This window comes from Puma concolor, chromosome A3, assembly GCF_028749965.1.
Source record: "Puma concolor isolate L17-30 chromosome A3, mPumCon1.1.hap2, whole genome shotgun sequence".
NCBI classification, from domain to species: Eukaryota; Metazoa; Chordata; class Mammalia; order Carnivora; family Felidae; genus Puma; species Puma concolor.
This window is the reverse complement of record NC_141669.1, coordinates 23565449-23590604: the sequence shown is the minus strand read 5'-3', so window position 1 is coordinate 23590604 and position 25156 is coordinate 23565449. Positions and strand designations below refer to the sequence as shown.

Sequence of the window (25156 nt, the reverse complement as noted above, 5' to 3'; positions counted from 1 at the left end):
ACTCTGACCCCAACTTTCTCCTCCCCTCACTTTCCAGATACCTTGGTACTGCTCTCCCTCTGGTCTTCCTCTTTGAGCAAGAGGCGGGCTTCTTTGGCATGGCCGAAGGAGAAGGTTGTCATCATAGGAGCAGAGTGAGATGAAGGCAGGGCAGCCTTCTCGGGGGCAGCAGACCTGTCTCTGGCAGGTGGAGCCGAAGGTTTTGGCTCTGAGGAGTCAAGAACAAGAGTGCAGCTGAGGACACCCAGCACCTTGAGGCAGTATTCATCCCTTTGGGCTGTCCTGGGGCCCTATGACACTGTGGTTGGTGTAACATTTTACTGCCTAAGACTGCCTCTCTCCATTGTTTTGCCCAGTACTTCCTTGTGGTTAAATTTACTCTACAGAACAGCACTGGCAGGCATAGAATGTTCTCCTCCTTTCATTCATCCATCCACCCATCCATCCATCCATCCATCCATCCATCCATCCATCCAATAGTTACTGTATACCTTATTATAAGACAGGGAAGGGAGGGAGGAAGTGTGGGCAGAAAACAGGGGGCAGGTCTGTTGTCTAAGAAGTTTAAGATATTTCCTGAGAATGCACGTCTGTCTTACCTGGGAGGTGTGCACCTCAGGAAGAGAGAAAATAAAATGAGTGCCCTCATCACAAAACATGAAGAGACCAGAGAACCAACAATACTAGTCCAGTCCTCTCATTTTACAGACAGAAAAGCTAAGACCCAGCAACCTTCAGATGCTCTTGTGATTGATACAATACAAACTGATTTCCAAATGACATCAAATCACTAGTATCTCTTTGTTAATCTAGATTTTCCTAATCAATGAATTTCAAGAGTATGTTGTCTTGTGATGGAGGCAAGACAGGGGTGGATTAGTTTTCTTTTAATGAAAGAAATGTTAACTGGGTTCTCCTGTTCACAAAGGTTGGAGCTCACTGTCCTTGGGTGAACCTGCAAATAAGGGGACCTTAAATATCTGGGGCCACCTGAGGCTGGAAGGGGTGTCTTGAATCTGGGGCCTCCAGGAGGGCTCCCAGGTTACCCTGGACCTCTGCCCAGCCCATGCCTCCTACCAAGGATCCCTCTGCCTGCGTCCCAGGAGAAGGATCAAGGGCCAAGATGGAGGAGGGATGAAGCCTCCATTTGTCCAAAAGTAAAGGACAGGGCAGAGGACACAGATGTCCAGGTACCAGCTAACCAGGGCAAGGACTGCAGGAATGCCACAAAATTTGGGAAGCCCTCAGCTTCAGACAATACCATGCGAGCTCCTTCTACGTGGTAGACGTGTTACACGTATTGGGCAATGTTATCCCCAGCTGACAACTGGAGGGTCAGAGGGCCCTTTAAGGACTTTACTACTTGGCATCCCCTCTCCTCACCTCCACCTCCAAGAGAGGCCCTAAAAAGCCTTGTCTGAGCAGCCTGGACCCTGCTACCAAGCCCCCGGGGACCTGGTTCTCAAGCAGCAAGCTTGCGATGCAGACAAAGGAGTGGTTACAAACTGGGGTCTCCTGGCCCAACCCCCTGACAGCACCCTCAGGGGTAGTTGTTGAGGGACACCGTGGTTGCCAGTGGCTGTCACAGCAGACTGCCCAAGGTCACCCCACTGCAGCCCAGCCAGAGAGCAGCAGGGGAAAGAGCCACCACAGAAGTTTCTATGCCAGGACCGCCTCTCGGGCTCAGCTCGAGTCCTGACCCTGGGGTTTCTTGGGCAACAGCCTCCCCCTAGCCAGTGGACCCATCTGCTAAGCTATACAGAGTGGCCTGCCAGAAAGCTGGACCAGGAGTCTGCCCCCGCCTGCCGGTCAGCACAGCAGTGGCCTCCAGCCCTCATCCCCGGGCTTGGGGATCCCCTCCCCCAACCTGCCCAGGGCTCATCCTCCCTCCTCTCCACAGAGTGAGGTCACAGAGTGAGGTCACAGAGTAAGGCTAGAGAGCTTCCTGCTCCCTCTTCTGAAGCCTCTCTGCGCCTTGGCCTCTCACTGGCCACCCAGTTGGCCATATTCCCCTGATGCTGAAACCTTCTGGGGCCAGCTGACTAAGGGGTTCACGGGATGTGGTTTAATTTCTCACTCGGTCTGGTGAGGAGTATTCTCCTCCACTTGCTCAAAACCGTGCAGAGGCAGCCCCTCGTGTCAGAAGCTCCGTCTTTGGAGCCATGTGGACCCGCTTGCAGATAAGCCGGGACTGAGACCTCCGTGAGGGGACTGAGACCTCCGTGAGGAGACTGAGGACAAAACCCAGCTTGCAGAGTCTCGGAGCATGCACTCCTCTGTCACACAGGGTCTGCACTTTCCCTCTCAGCTGGCTCATGAGCTGGTGTGGGTCCACATGCCGGGCATAGCACAGGGCCACTGGTCCCCAAAGCGGCACCGCTGGTGACTTCAGCTTCTCCATCCATGAAATGAGGGGTTCGGGTCCGAACGTGCTCAGGCCTACTCGAACCCCAGTTCTGCCCCCACACCCGGTCCAGGAGGCAGGGAGTTGAATAGATAGCAAGTGGGAGTGCGCAGGGGTGGGGTACATACCCAGAGATTTAGGGGTCTTCTCCCGAGGCCCACTCTCCCGAACCAATCTTAAAAGAACAGGGAAGAAAAAACACTATGAGAGATGGCAAGAAGGAGCCCCTGCTGTGAGGGGTCCGGTAGCCCCGGGATGGGGCAGTGGGCGGGACGGGGCACACAGTAGAGGGGCTGTGGGCGGCTCTGTAAAGAGGCTCTTGGCTAGGAGTTCAAAGCTGCAGGAGACGTAACTCCATCTGCAAAGTCAAGGGCAGGCTGACCGGGAGACCACATCAGGCCAGGCTGGGTCCAGACACCGCAGACCACTGCCTCTGCTCTGCCAGGCGCCCACGGCTTCTCCCCGCACTGCCCGTAGCAGCCTCTGCCTCAGTGTGCACCGCCCTCTGTGGTCGTCAAAGTGGCCTTTCTAACTCAGATCTCATGGCACTTCCACACCGAAAGGCCTTCAGCAGCACCTCATTCTCCAGGCTAAAGCTCACCGTCCTCACTTGCGCACACAGGGCCCCGCCACCCTGCTAACCTCACCCGCCTGTGTCATACAAACACCGGTGCTGCCGTGCAAACCCCTGACAGTTCCGTGAACATCTCCATCTCTCCCTCTTCATCTCCCAAACTCTCCTTCAGCCCTCAAAGCTCAGCTCAGGCCTCACCTCCTCCAAGAAGGCTTCCTAGCCTAATCGAGATCAATTTCCACTGGGCTCCCCAGAACCAAGGGCAGCCTTCTACCTTAATTCTTACCTCACTAGACCTCGATTCAGTAGGTTACTAGTAAATCTCTCTCGTGAGCTCCTAGAGCACAGAGACTGTCTTGTTTGGCTTTGTTTCCACAGCACATGGCACATAGTAGGTGCTTACTAGCTCTTAGCTAAGTAAATGAATGCATGGATGGATGGATGAAAAAGCAAATGAATGAAAGAAATGGTAATGCAGGCTCCTTCCCACCTATTTGCTAGCCTCACAGAGTTAATGGAGAAAAATCCATGCTATAACTGGACAGCAAATGAGCAGATATTTATAATATCTGTGTGTGTGTATAATCCATGCCAGGGACCAAGCTTGGCACCATGGAAGCTGCAGAGGTTTCTGGATATGGCCTCTGCCCTGTAGTGCCCCAAGTTAAAGAATAGGTATGAGGTTTAAATAAAAGTTGAACAAATCAGTGGAGGGGATGTGGTCAGGCAGTCCGTGGGCTGGTTGCTGTGTGGACAGCGCAGAGGATGCCCTTCCCCCATCGCCTCCTGGAGGAGGGCAGGGAAGACTAGCACAAGGAGAGGCATGGAACCGGGGATTAAAGGACAGCAGGCTCTGAAAGCAGAGTGAAAGGCTGGTGTTAGGGTTGGGGAGGTGCCGCCCGGGGCTCTGGAGGGTCTGGGGGTGGGAAGGTTCCTGCAGAGCAGCACAGGGGGCCTGCTTGAATGTCAGACCAAGGAGAGTCGACTTTAGGCTGCTGGCACAGGAAGTCAAAAAATGTGGATCGTGTAGAAGAAAGGTACAGAGGGCGGTGGATGAGAATAGATTAGGATGCAGAGCCCAGGGGGGCCAGGAGCCAGGCTAAGAGCTGTCAGGGAGCTCAAGAGGGAGCCAGTGAGTGAAAACTGAGAAGAAAGGCAGAAGCAAGAGAAGTCCTGCACCTCAGTGGACATCGGGAGGTCATGGGAGGGAGGCAGTTTGGGGAAACATGAGGTGCCCCATCTGTGTGGTTGGGACGGAGGCACAGCCTCCCTCTCTCTGACATGACAAGACTGGAGTTGCCCAACAGGAGGATGGAAATCCAGAGCTCGACTCGAGGGAGACCTCAAGGCCGAGCAGGGCATGAGGAAGACACCCATCCCTGGAAGCTGCCAGCACAGACAAGACTCCCCCAGGGGAGAACGAGGAGATGGGTACAAAGGGGTGGGAACAAGCTTCAGGAATGGCCGTGTTTAAGAGATGGACAAAGGAGAGCACAGGGGAGACTGTCTGGAAGGTCTTGTCACAGAAGGTCAAGAAGCAGGTTTCAAAGTCAGGAAGGCAAGGAAGGAGAAGACTCCAAGGACATCAACGCCCCACGTGATGTGACGTCAAGAGCAATGAGATGGGCGTAAAGGTCACTGGTCTGGGGCTAGAAAGTCCTTCCAGCCCCCAGGAACGGCTTCGAGGGAAGGAAGGAGTAGACGTTTGAGCAGAAAGGAGGAGGGGCCTAATGTGAGGAAGTAGAGGTTGATGGAGCTCCAATCCAGGAGCAGGCCCACACTCCTCCAGGGTTGAGAAGGAGGCAGACATGTATACAGACAGAAGGGAAGGCAGCATAGGAGATGGAGAGGTGAGGACGCATGAGAGAAATGGGAAAATTCAGTACAGCATGCCCCAAAGCTATGCAGGAAATGAGGCCTTTCTCCCTCTCACTCTTGTCTCTCTGTCTCTGCCACTGTATCTGTCTCTCTCACGCATGTGCACATGCGCACGCGCACACACACACACACACACACACACACACTTGCTCTGACATTAGTCTGACCTGCCCATGGAGATGTTCTAGGCCATCTGAAGAGATCCGTCTGTCCCACTTATGAGCCATAAATGTGGACTCATTAACAACACAGCAACCCTCTACCCCATCAGTTCCCAAACATTTTCGAGTCTGAAGACCCCTTGTAAAATCTAAAATTTTGTGGACCTCTCCCTCCTGCTTCCATACACACACACATGATAAAGCTTGTAATTGTAGCATCCGTTAATGAAGAAAATATATGCTACCATGAATACAGCTTGTATTTTATTCATCACCACAGCAGCCACAGATAAGAAACTGGTGGAAGACAGAGGCTGAGACATTGTCTCCTAAGCCCAGACCACCCAGCTCGCCTTGGCCTCCTCAGGTCTGTGGCTCATGGGAGAGCCAGGCCCTTCACACCCTGGGTGCCCCAGACCTGCGCTGGAGTGGAGGTTCAGCGGATCTTGGAGGGATCGGAGAGAGGACTACAAGGCAGTTGTGACTTAGGGCAGCTTACCGTGTGCGGGGGACCCTCAGGCCCGTGAGGACATCCTGGCCTGGAGGCAGGAGGCGGGGAAGGGAGCCAGGTGCACCGGAGGGGGTCCCAGCGGGCACCCCGGCCTTTGGGATGGGCGGGATCACAAGACCCCCCAGTGACTTGTGCATCTTCTCATCCTTGCAGTGCAGGTAGTGCCTGGAGATCTGCACCTGAGAATGGAGGTTGGGGGAAAGGGTCTGGATGCTCACATCCCAGGCCCCTCATACAGGGCGGTCCCTTTTGTCAGGAGCCACGTGGGGTGGCAGGCAGTGCTGGGAAGTGTCCTCTGGTTTCTCTCTGCAGCCACACACCCCTAGAACTCCCCAGAAAGCTCAGCGCTTCCTTACCACTCCAAGACAGGAGACTGGCCAGGGGTCCCCCTCATCCCTACTTCCTTTTTGTTATTTATTTTTCTCTTCTTGTCATTTGAGGAAATCCTAGAACATCAATGCTGAAAGCAGTCTTCAAGAACATCTGGTCCAGTACCTCCTTTTTATAGATATGCAAAACAGACCCAGAGAGAAGGGTGACTGGCCCAAGGTCACACAGCCCGTGAGGGGCAGAGTGGAAATCAGAGCCCAAGTCTCCTGAATTTTAGCCCAGCCTTCTTGCCCCTCAGCCTATAATGGGGAGGGTCAGAAGCATGAGGAATTCTGGAACATATAGACCAAGTCTCCTGAGTTTTAGCCCAGCCTTCTTGCCCCTCAGCCTATAACAGGGAGGGTCAGAAGCATGAGGAATTCTGGAACATATAGACCAGAGAAGGCCTAGGGACCACCAACCGTAGGACTGGTGGTCACACAGCTCTGGGGCAGCCAGCCAAAGCTCACAGGCTGGCCATGAAGGTTTGGGATGCTGCCGGAAAGACGAAATGAGGACCCAGAGCCCCATCCTTGAGGGTGGCCCCTCAGACACTGTCTGAGAAGCTAGAGGCTCAGGAACCAGGGGTAGTAAAGAATGGAAAGAAAGGCAGAAGGACCGAGAGGTAAAACTCAGAGCAGTTGGATCACCTCACCTCCTGGGCTCCGGGTCTCAGCTCCTGGGGACCCTGGCTGCTCCCGGGCAGATCCAGGCCATTCTCCTTGGCTCCGCCAGCCTCAGGGGTGGTGGGGATGCTCTGGATGGGGGGCATCGGCTTGGGCACCCTCAGCAGCCTCTGAGAGGTGGCCCGGGGGATGAAGCTCCTCAGAGGAACTCCTCTGGGGCCTCCCAAAGGATCCAGAGAGACTGTGGGATAAGGATGAGGAATAAGTTAGTCCCGGGAGCACAGGCTGGGGGACAGTTCAGATACTGGCAACAGGGATGGAAGGCCAGGCCAGGGACAGAAGGAGATCCACCCGGACCGCCCCGCCATCAGGCCTAGCAAGCCGACAGTGCGGAGGGCCTGCTCTCCCTCCTATGAAATTTGGTAGAAAGGGCCCAAGTCACCTATTTAAAATTCAGAGGCAGGGGTGCCTGGGTGGCTCAGTCAGTTAAGTGTCCAACTCTTGATTTCAGCTCAGGTCATGATCTCACAGTTTGTGAGTTCAAGCCCAACTTTGGGCTCTGTGCTGACAGTGAGGAGCCTGCTTGGGATTCTCTCTCTCCCCTCTCTCTCGCTCTCTCTGCCCCTCCCCAGCTTGCATGTGTTCTCCCTCCCTCTCTCTCTCTCCCTCTCTCTCTCAAAATACATAAATAAACATTTTTTTTTTTAATAAAACAAAATTCAGAGGCAGGCTAGGCAGGAAGGGAAATCTACCAGTACTAGACTAGGGGTGAGGAGAGTGGGGTCCCGTCCTGGCTAGAAGCTGTGTGACCTTGGGTACATCTCTGACTCCCCATTTGCTCTTCTGTAAGATGAAAGTAGTCACATCACGGGGTTGTCCAAACATTCAGTGACGTAACTTACATAAAATGCCAAGAAAGTACCTGGCCCATAACTTACTTCTGTTTCCCCTTCCTTTTCAGCTAATGATGTGGAAGCGTAGCTGTTCTGACACAGGGGGCACCCTGACCTAGTCTAAAAGCAGACCACCACACTTGCAGCTCTGTTATTAGTACCTCATGCGTCCGGCAGACATCTTCACTGCGCTTTGCCCCACCCCCTGCCATCCCTACAGTAAGGAGCTCAGGATGGTCTTTGCAAATTTTTTGGCGGTGGTGAAAATACTTAGCACTGAACTTTCGAGGGCCATCTTGTTCCAGCTCCTTGTTCCAAAGTGGTTGCATCAAAACAACCAAGTCAAAATATCTTCTCCGCAACCCTGCCCAGCCCGGCTCCGCCCTGCCCTATCATCAGTTTGGTGCGGCGAGGGAGGTGAGGAGGGGTCACAACCCAGGTGGGGACGTCACCACCAGCATGCCCACCTTGGGCCCCACCTGGGCAGTGGTGCAGAGAGGCCAATGCAGCCCCAACTCAGAGTGGTGAGGGCAGCCCCAGCCCCACTCAGGGTACCAGAGATTCCTGTCCCGCCACACTTGCCGAGGGACCTGATCAATCAAGATCACTTCCTATCTGCACATTGCACAGCTCCTGTTCTTTTTCTCCTCCACTAGACCTTTGTGAAAAGACATGACACGTCTAGAAAAAAGACTTCAGACCTCTCAGGGAGAGAGTCACTGGTCTGGCAATTCCAGAAGCTGTATGACTTGGAAATTAGTTAATTAGTTAATTAAAAGGATGCCTCTGGAGAGAAGACTAGAAGGAGGCAAGGGAGAGAATGGGGAAGTTAGTTGGGAGACAGCTGCAGGGCCCAGGCATTCCCCCGTAGATGGCTGACAGGGCTCTTGGTGGGTTCACTCTGAGCAGCTTGGAGAGAACCCGGCTGCCAGCTAGATACCTACTGATCCTCACGGCCAGGTAGCCTGGTGTCCCTCGCCTCAGGGTGGGTGGGTGGCAGGTGGGCAGGGCCTGGGGCTCACCTTGGGAAGATGATGCCAAGCCCTCTGAGAGCCTCCTTTTCTTGAGCTTGTCCTTGATCTGGGTGGTGTCCCGGGCCACACTGTTGGCCTCAGACTCCAAAAAGGGTGCCGGGTGGTTGGGCCCCAGAGATAAGGCAGCAATGTTCCTGGGGTGGCCATTCCTGGCCTGCCATCCCTTTGGAGGGGCATCCAGCTTGAGGTTGCCAGGATCCACTTGTCCACTCAAGGGCTGCAACGGCTCCTCTTGCAAGACCCTCGGAGCTGGCTGGAGGGATGCTGGGGGAGATAGAAGCAGGAGAGGCTTGGCACACAGAGCCCAAGGCGGCACCAGGTACCAGCAAAACCTTTGGTGCTGCTTCCTTGGAACAGTCAGGACTTGTCCCGTGCTCCCGATCATTCAATGTTACTGTCACTCCTTGGGTCAGTTCATTCATCCAACAGTACCCGTGAAGACCTGGGTCATGAGCTACTCGAGAGAAGAAAAGGGGACTCGCTACACAGCCCTTTCACAGCACAGATGTGAGGCCACAAATACTTAGGGTTGGCCTTCTGCCCAGGGACCACCATCCGGCAATCTCCAGGATCCCAACCAATACACTCGATATACCTGACGATACCAAATGCAGATTGAAAAGAGAAGTTGAGGTGACTCAGGACAGATCGTGCTTCCGTGCAGACTCCAGGTTATCCAACGACTCACCCAACAAACACTCAGCGAGCGTCTAGTATTTGCCAAGCACTGTCCAGTCAGTGGAGGCACAGAGATGTGTGAGGCACAGCTTTATCACTGAAAGACTTGCAATCCATTACAGAAATAAGATTTGTCCCTAAATGGGTTCATTACAAGGTAAAATGTGATATGTGCCATAAGGGTGGTATCAATAAAATGCTTTGTGCATATAGAGGAGGAGGAGAGGGATCTGGAAAACCTTCACGAAGTGGTGATGTCTGAACTGGGCCCTGAAGGAGCTTAGACCGTGGAAGGGACAGGGAGAACAAACAGAGACCAGCTTTTGGAATCTCTGCCCCACACAGAACAATTTTTTGGAGTGCCTTGACATAAGCCACGAGACCCACAGAAGAAGCCACAGATACTGGACAGCACCAGACCCAGCAAAAGCTGAAGTCGGTGCCAGCCACAGGCGTGTGAGGGGACTAGCCTGAAAGAGGGCAGGTAACCGGAACAAGCTAGCTTTCCATCTAGAACCCTGGGACAGGAGCTCTGCAGAGAAGGGGGGTCTGCAGCTGGAAGTTAGAGCAGAAAGTGGCCAGGAATCTGAATGAGGGTCCTGAAAATCACCGCTCCAGCTTCTGTCCCTCTAGAGGTGTCCACCTCCCCACTACCGCCCTGCATGCTGAATGCCCACCCAGGGGACAGCGGACCCGGTCTTTCCGGGGCACATGGATTCTCCTTGGGTCCTGAGGAGAGTGAGGGACATGCTGAGATCCCCACTTCCTTGTTCCTGTGGACCCCTCTCTGTGCACCTCATCCTCGGAAGCACAGAATTAAAGGATCCACCTAAAGCCAAGGGGCATCTGCAGCAGGGACCACAGTAAAGACAGCCTCTGCCAGTAGCTGGAGGACACAGCCAGACATCCAAACAAACTCCTGTCCTCTCTCCAGGATGAGGCCCACGCCCTGCTCTCTGGTCACTGGTCCTCATCAGGCAGCTGCTGGTGGAACTCCAGTTCTCTGCCCCAAGTCCCCAGAGAGGCCACTCAGGGCACTGGAAGGCCATCTGGTGTGACCGAGTCAACAGGCCAAGTCCCCCAACCTCACCTTCTCCATAAGTCCGAAGCCTGGAGTCACTGCTTCCGCCCGGAAGTGCGTGGGGCCCGGCACTGGTCCGAGGGACACTCCCACGGTACACGGCCACGGGGGCCAGAACCTTGGCTGGGGACAGAAGCATGGGAAGAGCGTCACCTTAGCGTGCACCGAGTCCAGGACTGGGGAACAGACTGTTGGAGCACTCTGCCCCTGGGGGTCTCTGTGGCCCTTCCCCCAAACCAGAGCCTGGTCCACAAAGGGGGACCCGCCACCCCACCCCCAGCCGGCCGCGGTACCACGATCCCCACCAAAGCCCACCACCCCACTCTTCCCAGCCCTGGATCCCCACTTCTCACACTCACCTGTCTTCTCCATCCAGCTTTGCTCCAGCTCCCCAGCCCCACCCAACCACTCCATACCTTCTTAGCCTCCTTCAGAGCTCCCCTCCTCCACACCCCTGCCCTGCCTCTGTCCACTGCACATCTCACACTAGCTGCTTTCATGAGCCGCTCCTCAGCGCCACGCCTTTAATTGTCACCCTCATGTGGTAACCCCCTGACCTGTGGCTTTGGCCCTGACCTCTCCCCACAGTGGCAGGGCAGAGCATCCAATTACCTGCTCAACAACCCTCACCTGGGAGTCCTCCAGCACCTCATCCTGCACTGACCCTGCATCTTCTCCTAAACCTCCCCAACTCAGCAAATTGATTTGATTGATCCCTACTGCGGATATTCATCAAACGCTGTCTGTCAGGGACTCTGTCCCCCAGTCCCTGGTGATACAGTCCTGGGCAAGGCCCGAAGGCAGGTGGGGGAGACAATGAGTAACAAGCAGTGACAGTGTGGGATTGGGAGCCCAAGGAGAGGGGCCCTGAGCAGAGACGCAGGAAGCGAGGAGGGGGAGCCTCAACTGAGCACCCAGTACTTTGAGAAGCCTTGCCTCCCCTCTGTGCCCCCACAGTAGCCCAGGCATGCCCCATCTTACCTTCCCCTCTCTTTGCCTCTCCCCTCCCAGCCCTGCCGCACTCAGGCACAGGGATCATGTCCTATTCATCTTTCGAGGACCTGCACTCAGGAGGAGCTTAAATGTCCGCAAGCTGAATCATTAGTCCTATGCCTCCATGACTCCTCCTAGGCACATCTCAGGACCATCCAGGGGGCCCTAACCCACCACAACCCAGCATACCCACCCCCAGGGTGGAAGGTCACAGGACCGGGAGTCGGGCGTCTGTTCCCTTCCTGTTTCTGTCTGCTGTGTGACCTTGAGGAAATAAGTTAGCCTGAGTCTCAGTCCCCAGGTTGGTAAAACAAAGGAGTTAGAAAGGACTATGGGTTCACATAGTCACATCTTCATTCTATTTCTAGATTTCTAGGTTTTTCTTAAGTTTTCAGTACTTCCCACTTCCCCACGAGAATCTAATGTCCGACAGGATCTGAAAGTGGCACTAAATTACGCATTTGTTTTCTCATTAATATAGCAAAGTCCCAGGGTGCTCTGCCCCTAGGTCATGACCTATTCCCTGAACTACTCTGACATTCTGGGGTCCTCTACACTCCTCTCAAGTCATCACAGGGCCCCTGTTCCAACCCCCCCTCCCGAGGGAAAAGCAGCTCTCCACCTCACCAGCACCCCTTCCACCCATGGCAGGACCTATAGATCCCTTCACCCTCCAAAGGAAACTGAGGCTCATCCAGTAGGTCTGGAACCCCATCTCTTGACGCTGAGCTGGGCACACTGTTCCCATTATCCCGCCCTGTCAGCTGAGGAGACAGAGACACCCTGAGGCCCAGCCACATGTCCTCTGGCCATCCACGTGCTCCCTCCACAAAACAGGTCAGCTCCTCAGCCAGCCCACCAGCACAGAGTGGAGGCAAAGCCCAGACAAGTTTCTAGAACACTCCGAGCCTTTCCCTAGGCTAGGGAGGCCCCAGACAAGAAGCTGAGTATGGAGAGCCAGCACAGCCGGCAGAGAGCCTTGGGCAAGGGCAGGAAGGCATGGCCACCTGCCTGGCTACATCTCCCAGGCAGAGTGCAGCCCCGTACCTGGGGGGACAGCATCACGGGTGCCCATGCCCCTATCAGTGAAGGTGCCTGGGAGGTTGTCCAGAGGCAGCTGCTACTTCCTGGGCCGTGAACGCAGTCCTTGGGGATCCAGAGGTCCACAGCTTGTAACATCCAGAGACCTATGGTAGGGAGCGGCTGAGTGAAGTGAGAACAAGTAACAAACATTTTTACAAACATTTTTTTAAATGGTTATTTATTTATTTTGAGAGAGAGAGAGAGAGAGTGAGAATTCCAAGTAGGCTCCATGGTGTCAGTGCAGAGCCTGATCTGGGGCTCGATCTCACAAACTGTGAGATCATGACCTGAGCTGAAGTCAAGAATCAGACTGAGCCACCCAGGTACCCCCAAATAGCACACTTTTTAAACCACTTTGCAGGAAGCCCATCAGGAATTGAAATATTCTTATACTGAAGAAATCTGCTGCTGAACGAAAGGACACCTCTTTTCTGACATTCTGACTGTCTTAGACGCTTGCAACATTCCAACTGCCAAGGCCACAAGACTGTGACCAAAGTTGGCTATGAAGAGTGTCACCAAAACCCACTAACCTGGATTCATTTGTGGCTTTGACAGGGACACCTTAGGGTCTCTGGGGAAGGTAGAATTTATCAAGGCAGAGTCTGATGCTCTCTTTCTCCATTAGTTTCTATTTTCTTCAAAAACTCATTTTCTCCGCCAGCTGCCCTCACGACAAATGTCGAGATTTATGACTCTGCCCGTCCCTCAGACGTCTGGCGGTGTCTCCCAGAACCAGCTCTCTAGTTTTCTCTCAGGATGTGCCAGTCTCCATCTGCATGAAGTTCTTGGCCCTCAATCTCACCTCACTGACCAAGCCAAACTTCTGTCAGAGAGTCATGTCATTGTCCTGTGGCCAACTGCTTGACTACTTCAGGCCTCTTCCTGGTCTCCCTCAAACTCTGGGGTGTTGTCAGCTCTTGCTCTTGACCTAACCTCATTCTCTTTCCATGGGACAAGGGTCTCACCAGAGACTCTGCCACTTTACACAAGTTTATAGTCTTTGCTGAGCGAAAGGTGACCGACCCATTTCTACCCTGACAGGCAGTGAGGTGGATGGCCAGGGCTGATCAGTGATAAAATCTGGGGTAAAGGCCACATGTCCCAATCTGCACTCTGGAGTAACTCCCTCGAGATATCATCTGGGAACAGGGCAAGATACAGGGCCAGCTTCCTTTTGCTGAGCAGCAAATTCCAACTCAGGAAGTGAGAAAACCAGCCTCCCGTCTGGAAGCCAGCCTGCCACCGTCCCCACTCAGGCCCCAGAGGGCACGGCAGCTCCTAGCAACGCTTCTGGCCCAAACAGAGGTTCCAGCCTAGCCTCTGCCTGGTCCCATTGCTTACGTCCTCAAGCTCTGAGGAGCATTTTCCTCGCAACTCCCTGACCTACCTCTGCTGACTACTAAGATAAGCATCTGGCCACAAGGTAGTGACACACAGCTGAGAATGTACGTGAGGTGCAGCATTTCTCCCAAGCAATGTGGTGGACATTGGTCTCAACACCCTGCCCCTTGCCCCAGTCAGCCGGCAAAGAGGCACACTCAAGAGATTGGCAAGGCGGCTGCTTCCAGCAAAGCCCGGCAGGAATGTTCCAGACGGGGACAGACCATCCACAACTGAATTAAAGCAAATAAGCTAGAGCCCAGGCTTTGGGGACAGTGAGAGCCTCAGGCCCCACAGACTCCTGCTGCCATATCTAACCAGAGCAGAGGCTTTCTTCATGAATTATAAGCAGAAAAGTGGTATTTAGCTGCAGCCCTTGTTCTCGACCTTGGCTGCAAATCAGAATCGCCTGGGAACTGATAAAGTGACAGATTCCAAGGCCCCACCTCCGGCTCCTGCTGAATTAGTCTTCTAGGGAGCAGCCCACAGGGATCTGTTTGGTTTCTTTTTCTTAACTCCTGAGTGATTTTGATGTTCAAACAGGATTGAGAACCACTGGGCTGTAGTTCAGATTCACTTTCTTTTTTTTTTTTTTTTTTTTTAAGTTTATTGATTTTGAGAGAGGGAGAGGAGAGCACATGCGAACAGGTGAAGGGCAGAGAGAGAGAGAGAGAGAGAGAGAAAATCCCAAGCAGGTTCCTCACTGTCAGTGCAGAGCCCAATGCAGGGCTTGAACTCACAAACCATGAGATCATGGCCTGAGACGAAATCAAGAGTCAGAAGCTCAACCTACTGAGCCACCCTGGTGCCCCCAGATTCACTGTCTAAGGGGATCTCAGCCCTGTTTCTCACCTTATGCTGTCAAAGTGGTTATTGCTGCCTCAGTTTCCCCAAAGGGATCACTCACTAAGAAGCTAAAGAAAAGATTTGGAGCTGCCTGAGACTACAGATGAGAAAAGTTTCAGTGGCCAGCTCTACTGCAAAGGGCCTTCTGAACCAGACAGTCCCCTCCCCACTCGCCACAAGCTCCTCAGCAGGCAGAACGGCCATTGGCCAAGACAGCTGACATTACTCTGTGCCCAGAGGGACACCCGCAGTACAGAAAGGAAACCTGCATCCACGTCATAGCTTGCCAGGGCACCCCAGCAGGCAGACCCCCTCGTAGGCCTGCCCCTGCCTGTATCTACACATATGACCCCTTAGGCTCTCAGGGTCTACATGCAGGATCTCCTGCTCAAGGGGAGGTAGCCACAGCTGCATATGGACAAACAACCATGTCTTATGTCTTATGTGAGAACAATGGGTGGCCCCTCTCTGGGAAAATCATGTAGACCCATGACCTGGTGGGAACTTAAAAATCCATTTGCAAACTGTAAAAACCAAGATCCGAAATTCCAGCTCAAATGTAGACAAAGCTTTGGGGTTTAGCCTGGACCGTACTTAGCCCCTGACCAAGATACAATTCACTGAGCCCACATTTGCACCTTGCACTGTTCTGTTCTGGGCACCAAGGAGTGACTATTCCTTATTGGAACAGCCAACCGCTGACCTAAAGGGCTAATAGCCAATGGGTTCTGGGGACCAGGATTCTGTCCTCACTCCCTGAGGCTCTGGATTGCCCAAGATGGCTGACTCCTCCACCCTCAATCTCAGTTTTCCACCTCATGGAATGGAGTGGCCCAAGGTAACTGACCGTTGTCTGCTCTTTCCACTAAAGCTATGGCTACAGAGGTTCCATGGTGACTGGCACCACAGGAATGAAGAAAGGTGGCAGAAGGGACTCAGGTTTCAAGTGGAAAGGAAACGAAGCAAAGACTGGCCCAGTAAAGAATGTCAGCCCCAGGGACAAAATCCCAATCACCCCTGTGCTTTGCACAGCCTGCAGGGAGCCCATGCCCCATTCCACGTCCACTTTGCTCCCAAGGGAGCTGGGCAGAGCCGGGCTAAGTAAGAGCACTTACTTAGACAGGAGGGCAAGGCAGAGGCTCTGAGGAGGGGTCAGAGCAGAGAGGCCCGGGAGGGGATGGGCCCCCGATCCTAAGATGCAGCCCCTCCTGCCCCCTCTTCCAGGGGCTACTGCACGAGCAGCTTCCTTCGTGTGGCTGTGACACTACCCATTCCTGCTTTTAGAGACCTCTGAGAGGCACGGGTTCTGATAAGTCAGAGTTCTCACCTCCTCAGACATGCTGGGTGGGAACAGTGGTGTCAAATGTCACGGTGGGTAGAGAAAGGGAGTAAGGGAAAGACGGCAGAGCGAACAAACCTAGGTTTGGAACCCCAAATTGTCCCCCACCGAAACATTCTCTCTCTGCAGAGAGGCCTCAGACAGGCACCCCTCCCAGCCCACACCCCTACCCAGTATGCTCCTGAAAGCCCACGTTGGGACACCTAGATCTTTGGCCTTGAGGCAAGACACAGCTGGGTTAACTTGGTAACTGACCCTTGCCCCTCTCATATTAACTTGGGAAAGTTCCCTAATTCCTCTGAGCTTTGGTTTCTTCATCTGAAAAACCGTCCTACCAAAAGGTTCTGTCAGGATTAAGGGAAGTCATGTGCAAAAGTAATTCAGCACCATTGCTGGTAGATGGTCAGTAGCATCAGGTGTGACCTCTTCCTTTCCCTTCCCCTGCCCATAAGCTCTCTTTAAAGTTATGACGGGGGTGACTGGGTGGCTCAGTAGGTTAAGCGTTCAACTTCGGCTCAGGTCATGATCTCACCGTTCGTAAGTTCGAGCCCCGTGTCGCACTCTGTGCTGACAGCTCAGAGCCTAGAGCGTGCTTCAGATTCTGTCTCCCTCTCTCTCTCTACCCACCCCCCAACTCACATTCTCTCTCAAAAAAAGAAATAAATATTAAAAAAAAATGTTTTAATATATTTATGATGGGTCAGCCCTCTGTCCTTACAAGACAGACCCAGGTGACGCGTGTGCCCCTCAGGTGGAGGAGACACACGTGTCCATGGAGGCAGCGGCTCCAACTAGCCTGGCCGGGCCCTCCCGCCGTTCTCACCTGGGATGCTGTGCTGTGAATTCGCACCCACCACGACGCCAGGGGTGGGTCCCGGGCAGAGATGGGCACATGGGAGACCAGCAGTGCTGTCTGACTAGGCGCCTGGACACCCTCCACAGGAAAGCTGCATCCTTGTTGGGCCTGGAAGGAGGCAGGGTTCAGACGCGGAGGGAAAAGGCCTCCCAGGCCGAGAAGACAGTCTGAGCCGAAACATGGAGGAACGGACTGTGAGTGTGGGATTTGGCAGGAGGGCCCGGGGCTGGGAAGGCAGATGAGGGCCGATATGTGGGGACCTGCAGCATTCTGTCAGAGTCAGGGCGTGCTCTGCCGGTAAAGGGAACTCTAAAGACTTTTAGGAGAGGGGCGCCTGGGTGGCTCAGTCGGTTAAGCGTCCAACTTTGGCTCAGGTCACGATCTCATAGTTCGTGAGTTCGAGCCCCACGCCAGGCTCTGTGCTGACCGCTCAGAGCCTGGAGCCTGCTTCACATTCTGTGTCTCCCTCTCTCTCTGCCCCTTCCCTGCTCATGCTGTGTCTCTCTCTGTCTCAAAAAATAAAATAAACATTTTTTTTAAAAAAAGACTTTTTGAGGAGAGAAATGACAGTATCTGACCCCTGAGGTTCATAGCCCCAGGAGCCATCTCCACCAAAACCAGGAGACTGATCCCTGCACCCACCAGACACACCAGGAGTGCCCAAGTGCTCCCACTCAGGCTCCTGCCTCCAGACGTGACTGGCACGTGGGCCAGCAGGAAGGCAGCTCACAGATGACGTGTACCCCCCAGTCCGCCATAAGTGCCCCCTTCCCCGGGCCCCTTCACCAGCTTTGAAGCTAAACCCACTGATTACAGATGCCACCTCCCTGCCGTAATGGGATCAGGGGGGTCAGTACTCCTGTAACCCTCTGTCTCGAGACAGTAGCAGGTGCATCAGCTAGCAGGCCCACAGGAATGTAAAGAAATGCAGACAAAGTGCCAAACACAGCTCCTGGCACATAATAAGAGCTCCATAACCGTTTGCAGCATGCAAGAATGGAGAAATCAACATGAAAGCACATCTTCACAGACAGTCTCATTGAGAAGAAACAAGGGAAGGAGACTAACATTTCTCAGTTCCATGTTGTTATGCACCAGGCGCTGAGCTAGATGCTGGCAAATATCATGCCATTTAACTTTTGAAATAGAGCAACAAGGCAGATATTATTGTCCTCGTTTTGTACATAAGAAGACGGAGGCTCAGAAAGGTTAAGTAGTTGCATCGAGGTAAGTGAAGGCCTCAGGGCTGACAATCTCTGCTCCTGGAGACAGAAGAACATGGTATTTCACAGCGCGCACTCAGGAGTCAACAGCCCTGTGTTAGATTCCTTCCCCTGCTAGTTACAAGACTTCACATACAACACATTACTAACCCCTCTGAGCTTCCATTTCACTGCAAAAGGATAAAAGTAACACCTGTCTCACAAGGTTACTGAGAGTATTCAATAAAATATGAAAAGCATTTCATACTGTCCGGCCCCTAAGCAAGTATTCAACAAACAGTGGCTACTGATACTATTGTTTAATAACTATTTTAGTGTGCGTGTTAAGATGCGCAAGAAGAGGGGAAAATGCCCTGTTTGAAAGTTTCTGGGGCACGAAGCTACGGTGGCCTGGCTGAGGCTGGTTGGCAAAATGGAGGTGCCACCTGGTGGATGTCCTTCATCGCATAAGTTTTCTGGGGTAAGCAGGAGGCAGCAGACAGGCTGGGGCAGGACACTTAGAAGAGCAGCTCAAGTATCTATCACCTTGCTGGGAAATGCTCCAAGAGATCCCTTCTCACCAGAACAGAGTCTGTTAAGGAGGCAGCTACTTAGTGCCCGTGTCTTAATGACTTTCTGGGACAGTGTGGATTTCATGGTCAAGAGAACTTCTCAGCCATGTTTATTGCTAATGCAGCTAAGGAATGTTGCCTTCCAATAGTTTACTGTGTGTGTTGGGGGTGAGGGGAAACAGAGGGTGGAAGGGGAGAGCTGCATTTATATCTAGGGCTGTGACATTCAAAACAGCCCCCACCTCCCAGGAATTCTGATATGAATCATTGGTCTAGAAGACATGGGAAAGCCTATGGGTGAGAAAAAGTTTTATTTAAGCTGTGTTTGGAAGACAATGACAGTAGGGGACAAGCAGGGCTGCCCTGTGTGGTTGTTCAGGTTGGGCACTTCACAAGGCATCACAATTAAGGGGACCCCATTCACACTGCAGTCACCACAAATTTGCACATTTATTGCCCTTCTCTGACAAATAGAAGTAAAGTGTCTTGATAAAGAGATGTCTTTTTCTAACTCACACAAAGGCACTGTATGTGCAAGTGGTGGCCCTAGTGGAAAGGGTGTGTAATATATCCATAAATTTACAAAATTCAAAACCTTCTGAGCCTGCCCCACTTTTGTGTATCATCTTGATGCTAATATAAATTAGAGATCAGAACACATGCTAGTAATTCAATGAAGCTTCACCTTGTGTGGACAAGGGGTGCCTTCATCTGCTTCTCCTGTCACTAAACTGTGAGCTGTAAGTGACCTCGAAGGTAATCTAGTCTCCTGGCTGGCAAATAAGGGGTTAATGTGGGGTCGGGCTGTATGACACACCCAGGGCCGGCAAGAGCCTAAGCCTACCCAGGGGTCATATCCCTGCAGGCATCACACTGGCCACCAGCTGACAAGGTCCTCAGCTTCCTCCTCCACCCTCCCACCGAGGCCTCCCCAAAATGGTTGGTGCAGTGCCTCGGACTGCGGTGCCTGGTCGGAGCCAGGACAAGGGGTTCCTGAGGAGGACTACGTTTCCTGGTGGGGCCGGGTGCCACCGTGTCAATCGTGCCTGAAGTTACACAGCCACTGGCTGAGACTTGGAACCTTCTGCCCTCCCATCCTGAAACCTCCCCCATCAAGGTGTGAGTCGTCCAAGAGCTTGATCCTAGTGCTGAAGTCTTATGCAAAGTGGCCTGGTCCACTGCCCCAGGAAGGCTCTCTGCAAGGTTTCCTGGCTCAGGGACCCCCGCCCAGTAGTTGGAGCTCCAGTCATCAAACCACAGTCTGTGAGCACTTACAGGTACGAGAGGACCAGAAAGGGCTGAGAAGAAATAAACACCTCTTCCACTCAGCATCTCGGCAAGCTTGTGTTGGCCATGCCCAGTGTCTAAATGTCTGTCACATTCCAAGAAGTGGCTCTTGACAAAGGTCTCCCCGTAAGAAGCTCAGCAGGCTTCAGACCACCAGCTCTGTCCTTTTCCAACGGCCCCGGGAGAAAGAGGACTCTGCTTGACCAAAAGCTCGAATCTTACAGGTGCCTCTCCAGAACGTGTGCCAGGTTTTGCCTGGGCAACTGAGACAGTTTCTGTGGAGGGCCATGTTCTTCTGTCCTTTTTACTGAAAGGAAAGCCAAGGCCCAAGAAGGGATGCAAGTTGGGCCCAAAACCAGAGGTTTTAAAGCACAGACACAGTGGAAATATCAGACTTCCAGATCGCTGCCCTGGAGCCCGGTCTAGTCTAGGGACAGATGGGCCTGGAGAGCAGAGAGAACAACGGAGGAGGCTGGGAAACAGCACGATGCTGAGCAAGGAGACCAGGGGAAAGGGGCCTCCCCCAGAGAGAGGAAAGTGGGGAGTAAGAAAGCGGCAAGGCAAGTCCCAAATCCTGACCAGAGAAGTGCTAGTCAGTCAGAACACTTGTGTCAGTCAGCCAAGATCACCAACAACTAAGCCTCTGGATGGACGACACCAAGTGTTGGTGAGACCAAGAGTGGCCGGAGCTCCAACGCACAGCTGGCGAGGGGGACACGAGCACGGGCACGGAGAGAAGCAGCCTGGCTTAGGTACTAAAGATGTGCAAGCCCTATGCCCCGCAAGTCTGCTCCTCGGCACCTGCCCTAGAGAAAACCTCACATGTGTGAACCAAGAAAGAAGTATGAGAACGTCCACAGCAGCTCTGATTTGGCAATGGCCAAAATGTGGAAACAATCTCAATGCCCAACAGGAAACTGGAGAAAAGAGTTATGGGTATTCATGCCGTGGAATATTCCATTGGAAATTCCAAAGAAAACGAACAAACTACTACTCCCCTCAACGCCCTGGGTGGCCCCACGGTGTCATGTTTACTGAAAGAAGCCAGCCAGGCACAGAAGATTCCATAGGGTGCCATTCTGTTTCTATGAAGTTCAAAAGAAGACCAAATTAAACACCCTAGACATGCACACAAAGATGGTGAAACTTTATGGAAAAGCCAGGGGAAATGAGAATACAGTTAACCCTAGCAGAAGGGGAAGGGAGGTGGCTTCCATAAGGAAGGGGCCTGTGGGGGAGGCTTCGGGAGGCTGCCTAAGTGGGCGTCTATTTCCTGACCTGGGCAGTAGTGGCTACACATTCACAAATTCTACTTAAAAAACATTTTCTTTTTTTTTTTTTTTTTTTTTTTTGAGAGAGAGAGAGAGTGAGCATGAGTGGGGCAGGAGTAGAGAGCGAGAGAGAGAGAATCCTAAGCAGGATCCACACTCAGCACGGAGCCCAACACGGGGCTCAATCCTACGACCATGAGATCATGACCTGAGTCGTAATCAAAAGTCAGACCCTCAACTGACTGAGCCACGCTGCCTCCCCTATAATTCTACCTTAAACAATTCATGAGTTTTATACATCTTTCTGTTGACAAGAGGTTGAGTATGCAACAAGCAATAAATTTCCAAGCATCCATGCAGGTGAGCAGAGTCAGGTGCCTGTGAGGTGGCCCTGAGGACAACAGGCGACCCTGAGGTAGGTCCTTTTTTATTTTTATTTTTCATTTTAAAGAGAGAGGCAGCACAAGCAGCGGAGAGGGGCAGAGGAAGAGAGAGATTCCCAAGCAGGCTCCACGCTCAGTGTGGAGCCCAAGGAGGGCTTGATCCCACAGTCCTGGGATCATGACCTGAGCTGAAATCAAGAGTCAGATCTCAACCAAGTGAGCCCCCCAGGCACCCCAAGCCTCTGACTCTTCACTTTGGCTCAGGTCATGATCTCGGGGTTCATGAGATCAAGCCCCGCTTTGGGCTCTGCAGTACAGAGCCTGCTTGGGATTCTCTCTCTCTCCCTCTTTCTCTGCCCTTCCCCTGCTTGTGTACTCACACACACAGTCTCTCTCTCTCTCAGAATAAATAAACTTTAAAAAACAAAAAGGACCGGTTTGGTTACAGCCCTACACATCCCTGCTGGTGGGACTGGGTGCCCCTGTGTTCTGTGACCCCCTTAGCACTGCACCCACAGAGCACTGGCCATACAGTCCCTTCTTGTGCTCCTCAAGGTCCCCAGCCAATGTGGGCCTTTGTCCTGGAGAGGTGGCCCCTAACACAGAGCCTTCCTTACCCCTCTGGCACCTTCGCTCTCGGCAGCCCCAGGGAGTGGGGCTTACCCCCAAATGGGGAGCTCTGCCAGCCGCCATGGCCAGCAGGAAAGGGCAGCCCGTTTCTTGGCTCACAGGCTCAGAGAGCAGCAGGCTCCAGAGAGAGGAAGGGACTGCCCCCACAGTCCCACAGCCTCTATCCATCGGTGCCCTTTGTCCTGGCTCCAGGTCGGGTCCCCAACACCCCTCCAAGGACTCCTGGTGGGCTGACCCATCCCCCACCCCCTTCCCCTGCACATCCCCTCCTCACCTTTCCACGCAGAGGCCAACCCCTGTCACTGAAGAAGCCCAGGCTCTGTGGTCTCTCCACGGACGATGCGGCCCAGGAGTCCAGGGGTGCAAGGATGAGGCGGCCCCACGCCTGGCCAGCCCCAGGCTAGAGGACAGGCCCCTGGCTCTGCTGCTGGTGCGCTGCCGGCCTCTACCACGCTCTCCTTGAACAAACAAGGCTGCATAGCAACCGCTGCTCTGAAGGAGCCCGCAGCTCCTGCAAGAGGGAGAGAAGGAGCCAGGAGACATTTCCCCTTGGCCTCATTTCCCCTGGGGCCCAGCTGGGCACTGGGCACTCCCAAGTGGCCAACCTGTCCTGTGGGGGCTGCCGGAGAGAGAGCCGGGCCCCGCTGGGTAGTGACCACAACAGGGGAATGCATGGCAGGCTTGGGGCTGGGACACCGCTGGCAAGGAACCCCTGGTTTTGCTGTAGTGGCCTGTGGGCCCAATCCGGTTCAGCTCTCAAGCTATTTCTAGGCGCAGAAGGGCAGGTCGTGTGAGCATCCAGGCCTTGGCAAGAGGCTGAACTGGCTGTGAATCCTGATCCTGCTTCTTCCAGCTGTGTGACCCCTGGCCAGTCCGTAACCTTCCTCACCTTCTGTCTCCTCATCTATAAAATGGGGGTAACAATACTGACTTGATAGGGTAGCCACAATGGGCATGTAACAGACTATGATTATGTCCAGCCCATCATAGGCCCCCCACCTCAGTTAGCGCCCTTCCCCAGAAACACACGCATACCAGGAAGCCTGTGGCCTCCTCTTCAAGCCAGATCTCACTGCCCCAGCTTTCGGAAAATGTGAACTTGAGTAGCCCATGCATGCTTCCTCACTGGGCCCTTGCCCTTGGATGGAAACACCAGGCTCACATTGCCCTACCTTGAATGAAAATTGCTCCCTCCCCTCACCCTACCCACTTCTAACCCTCACCATCCAAGGGGCACAGGGTGGGGGCAGAGGGAGCCAGAGGCTTCATTGACTTCACGCGGCCCTGCAAAGAGCCACTCACCCAAGATGTTTTCTAGGCAGATCCCCGAGGGTCTTTACAGAGAAAACAGGCAGGCGTACGTAACACAGGGCAGGAGAGCTGGCGGGAGGCTGTTCACACATCCGGAGGCCCTGCTGACTGAATCAAACGTGTCCGGGGTTTACTGATTGAAACCTCTCCTGGCCTTTCTAGCACTTTCCTGGGTTCTTTCCTCTTCTCTGAGACACCACTGAGGGCAGGCCCGTGGGGGCCTCTCCTGAGGCCCTGGAAGGAGCAGCTTTCATTAACCACGCTTCACGAGGGGCCCAGGAGGGCCAGCCCATAAGCACTGAGGAGATCCCCCATGGCAGGCACCAGCCCCGTGCCAGAACCCCACAGGCCCACTGGGCTCCACGGGGAGGCTGCTCCCATCCACAGCCCCTCAGGGGGCAAGCTGGCATGGTGAGCTGAGCTCCTGAGCTCCCTTTAGCAGAGGCCCCAGGAAGGAGGTTCTTCCTCCCAACCAGGACCAGTGGCAGCCAGCAGCAGGAAGAGGCTCCTGGGTGCTTTGCAGTGGATTCCCCCTGAGAGGTAGGTGTGAAGAAACCCGAGTTTACAGATGGGAAAACTGAAGCCCAGCAAGGCAAGCCCTGGCCCGTGTTTCATAACTTGTAAGTGAGAGTGAATCATCTCAGTGGCGATGCCAGACAGGGTGGGGACGGGACGAGCCTGGCCTCCACGTCCCTGAGCTCTGTTTGGAGAGGGCAGGTGGGCGCCTCCCCGCAAACCCATCCTCACATCACAGCCTGAGAGTCAGACCTTCCAAAATACAGATCCAATGGTCACCCCATTGGACACCCCAGCTGGACACCCCTCGTGGCTCCCAGTGTCCTTGGGAAAAGGTCACACCTAGCACCGCCTCCAACAAGCTCCTCCAACCTGGCCCCCATCCTGTCTTCCTTCCACCATGTCTCTTCCTGTGCCTCTTGCTCTCCAACCTGACCCTGCTGGACAGTTGAGCATAAGTATCTCCTGAGGACTGCTTCGCCCCGCTCTCTGCCAGATGTTGGAAATAGGGGAGACTACGGTTTGCCCTTGGGAGCCGAGTGATGGAGAGAGACCCCCACTGCATGCCTACATTACCCATAATAAGGGAGGTACAGTTGGCTCAGCCCTTGAGAAACAGAGCCCTGGAGGCAGACTGGATCTGACCCCAGCCACCGCGTCACCCTGGACAAGAAACAAGCTCTCAGAGCCCCAGTTTCCCCACGTGCCAAGCAGGGAGGAGCACAGCTCTGCCCTCCTGGTGTGTTTGACCCTCGGAAAGCACTCGCACTGGTTGGCAAGGAACAGGCACTCGGTGAGTCACACGCTCACGGTTACTATGACCATGTGATGAGAGTGAGCCTGGGGGCCATGAGATGTGGTGTCAACCTGAAGCCAAAGGGTAAGGAGCTGGCCAGGCGCCAGCAGGGGTGGGAGCTACTGAAGCTGCTGGACTCCCAGCCTGGGGCCCTAGGAGCCAGGAGAGTTGCCCCGATGGGCGAGTGGAGGCATGGTGGCAGGCTGCCCTGTGGAAGCTTTCTGGTCACTCGTCTGAAGAGATCCCAGAAGAAAGGGACTTGAATCCCCTGCCCCAGTACTTTGTTGTGATTTCTTTTATCATCCTTAATAAATACTTTCAGATCTAATTTTGCCTTCTTTCTTAATGAAGCTCCCAAATTGTTTAAGCACCAAGCCCCACAAAGCCTGGATGGACTCCTGATAGAAGAGTCTCCAGGGCACAGGCAGAGGAGTTCCAGGGGTGGGAACCTACGGGGCACAGGTGAAGGGGGTGAGGGA

At 53.8% G+C, this 25156-nt stretch overlaps 1 protein-coding gene across 2 annotated transcripts in view; it reads right to left on the bottom strand.

Moving 5' to 3' along the window:
* TOGARAM2 (TOG array regulator of axonemal microtubules 2) overlaps positions 1–24440 on the bottom strand; it is a 52760-nt gene extending 28320 nt beyond the window's left edge. The window contains exons 1-10 of one of the 2 annotated variants that reach the window (XM_086700280.1): positions 23357–24440; positions 22329–22958; positions 16677–16817; positions 12250–12389; positions 10219–10332; positions 8439–8714; positions 6553–6764; positions 5517–5707; positions 2533–2579; positions 42–208 (exon numbers count right to left, since the gene is read on the bottom strand). In XM_086700280.1, coding sequence (XP_086556406.1) covers positions 42–208; positions 2533–2579; positions 5517–5707; positions 6553–6764; positions 8439–8714; positions 10219–10332; positions 12250–12277 — 1035 coding nt within the window. In that variant the 5' untranslated portion in view covers positions 12278–12389; positions 16677–16817; positions 22329–22958; positions 23357–24440. The remainder of the gene's footprint in view (positions 1–41; positions 209–2532; positions 2580–5516; positions 5708–6552; positions 6765–8438; positions 8715–10218; positions 10333–12249; positions 12390–16676; positions 16818–22328; positions 22959–23356) is intronic. The other variant, XM_025927348.2, reaches the window with a different exon arrangement.
* Between the last annotated feature and the right edge of the window lie 716 nt (positions 24441–25156).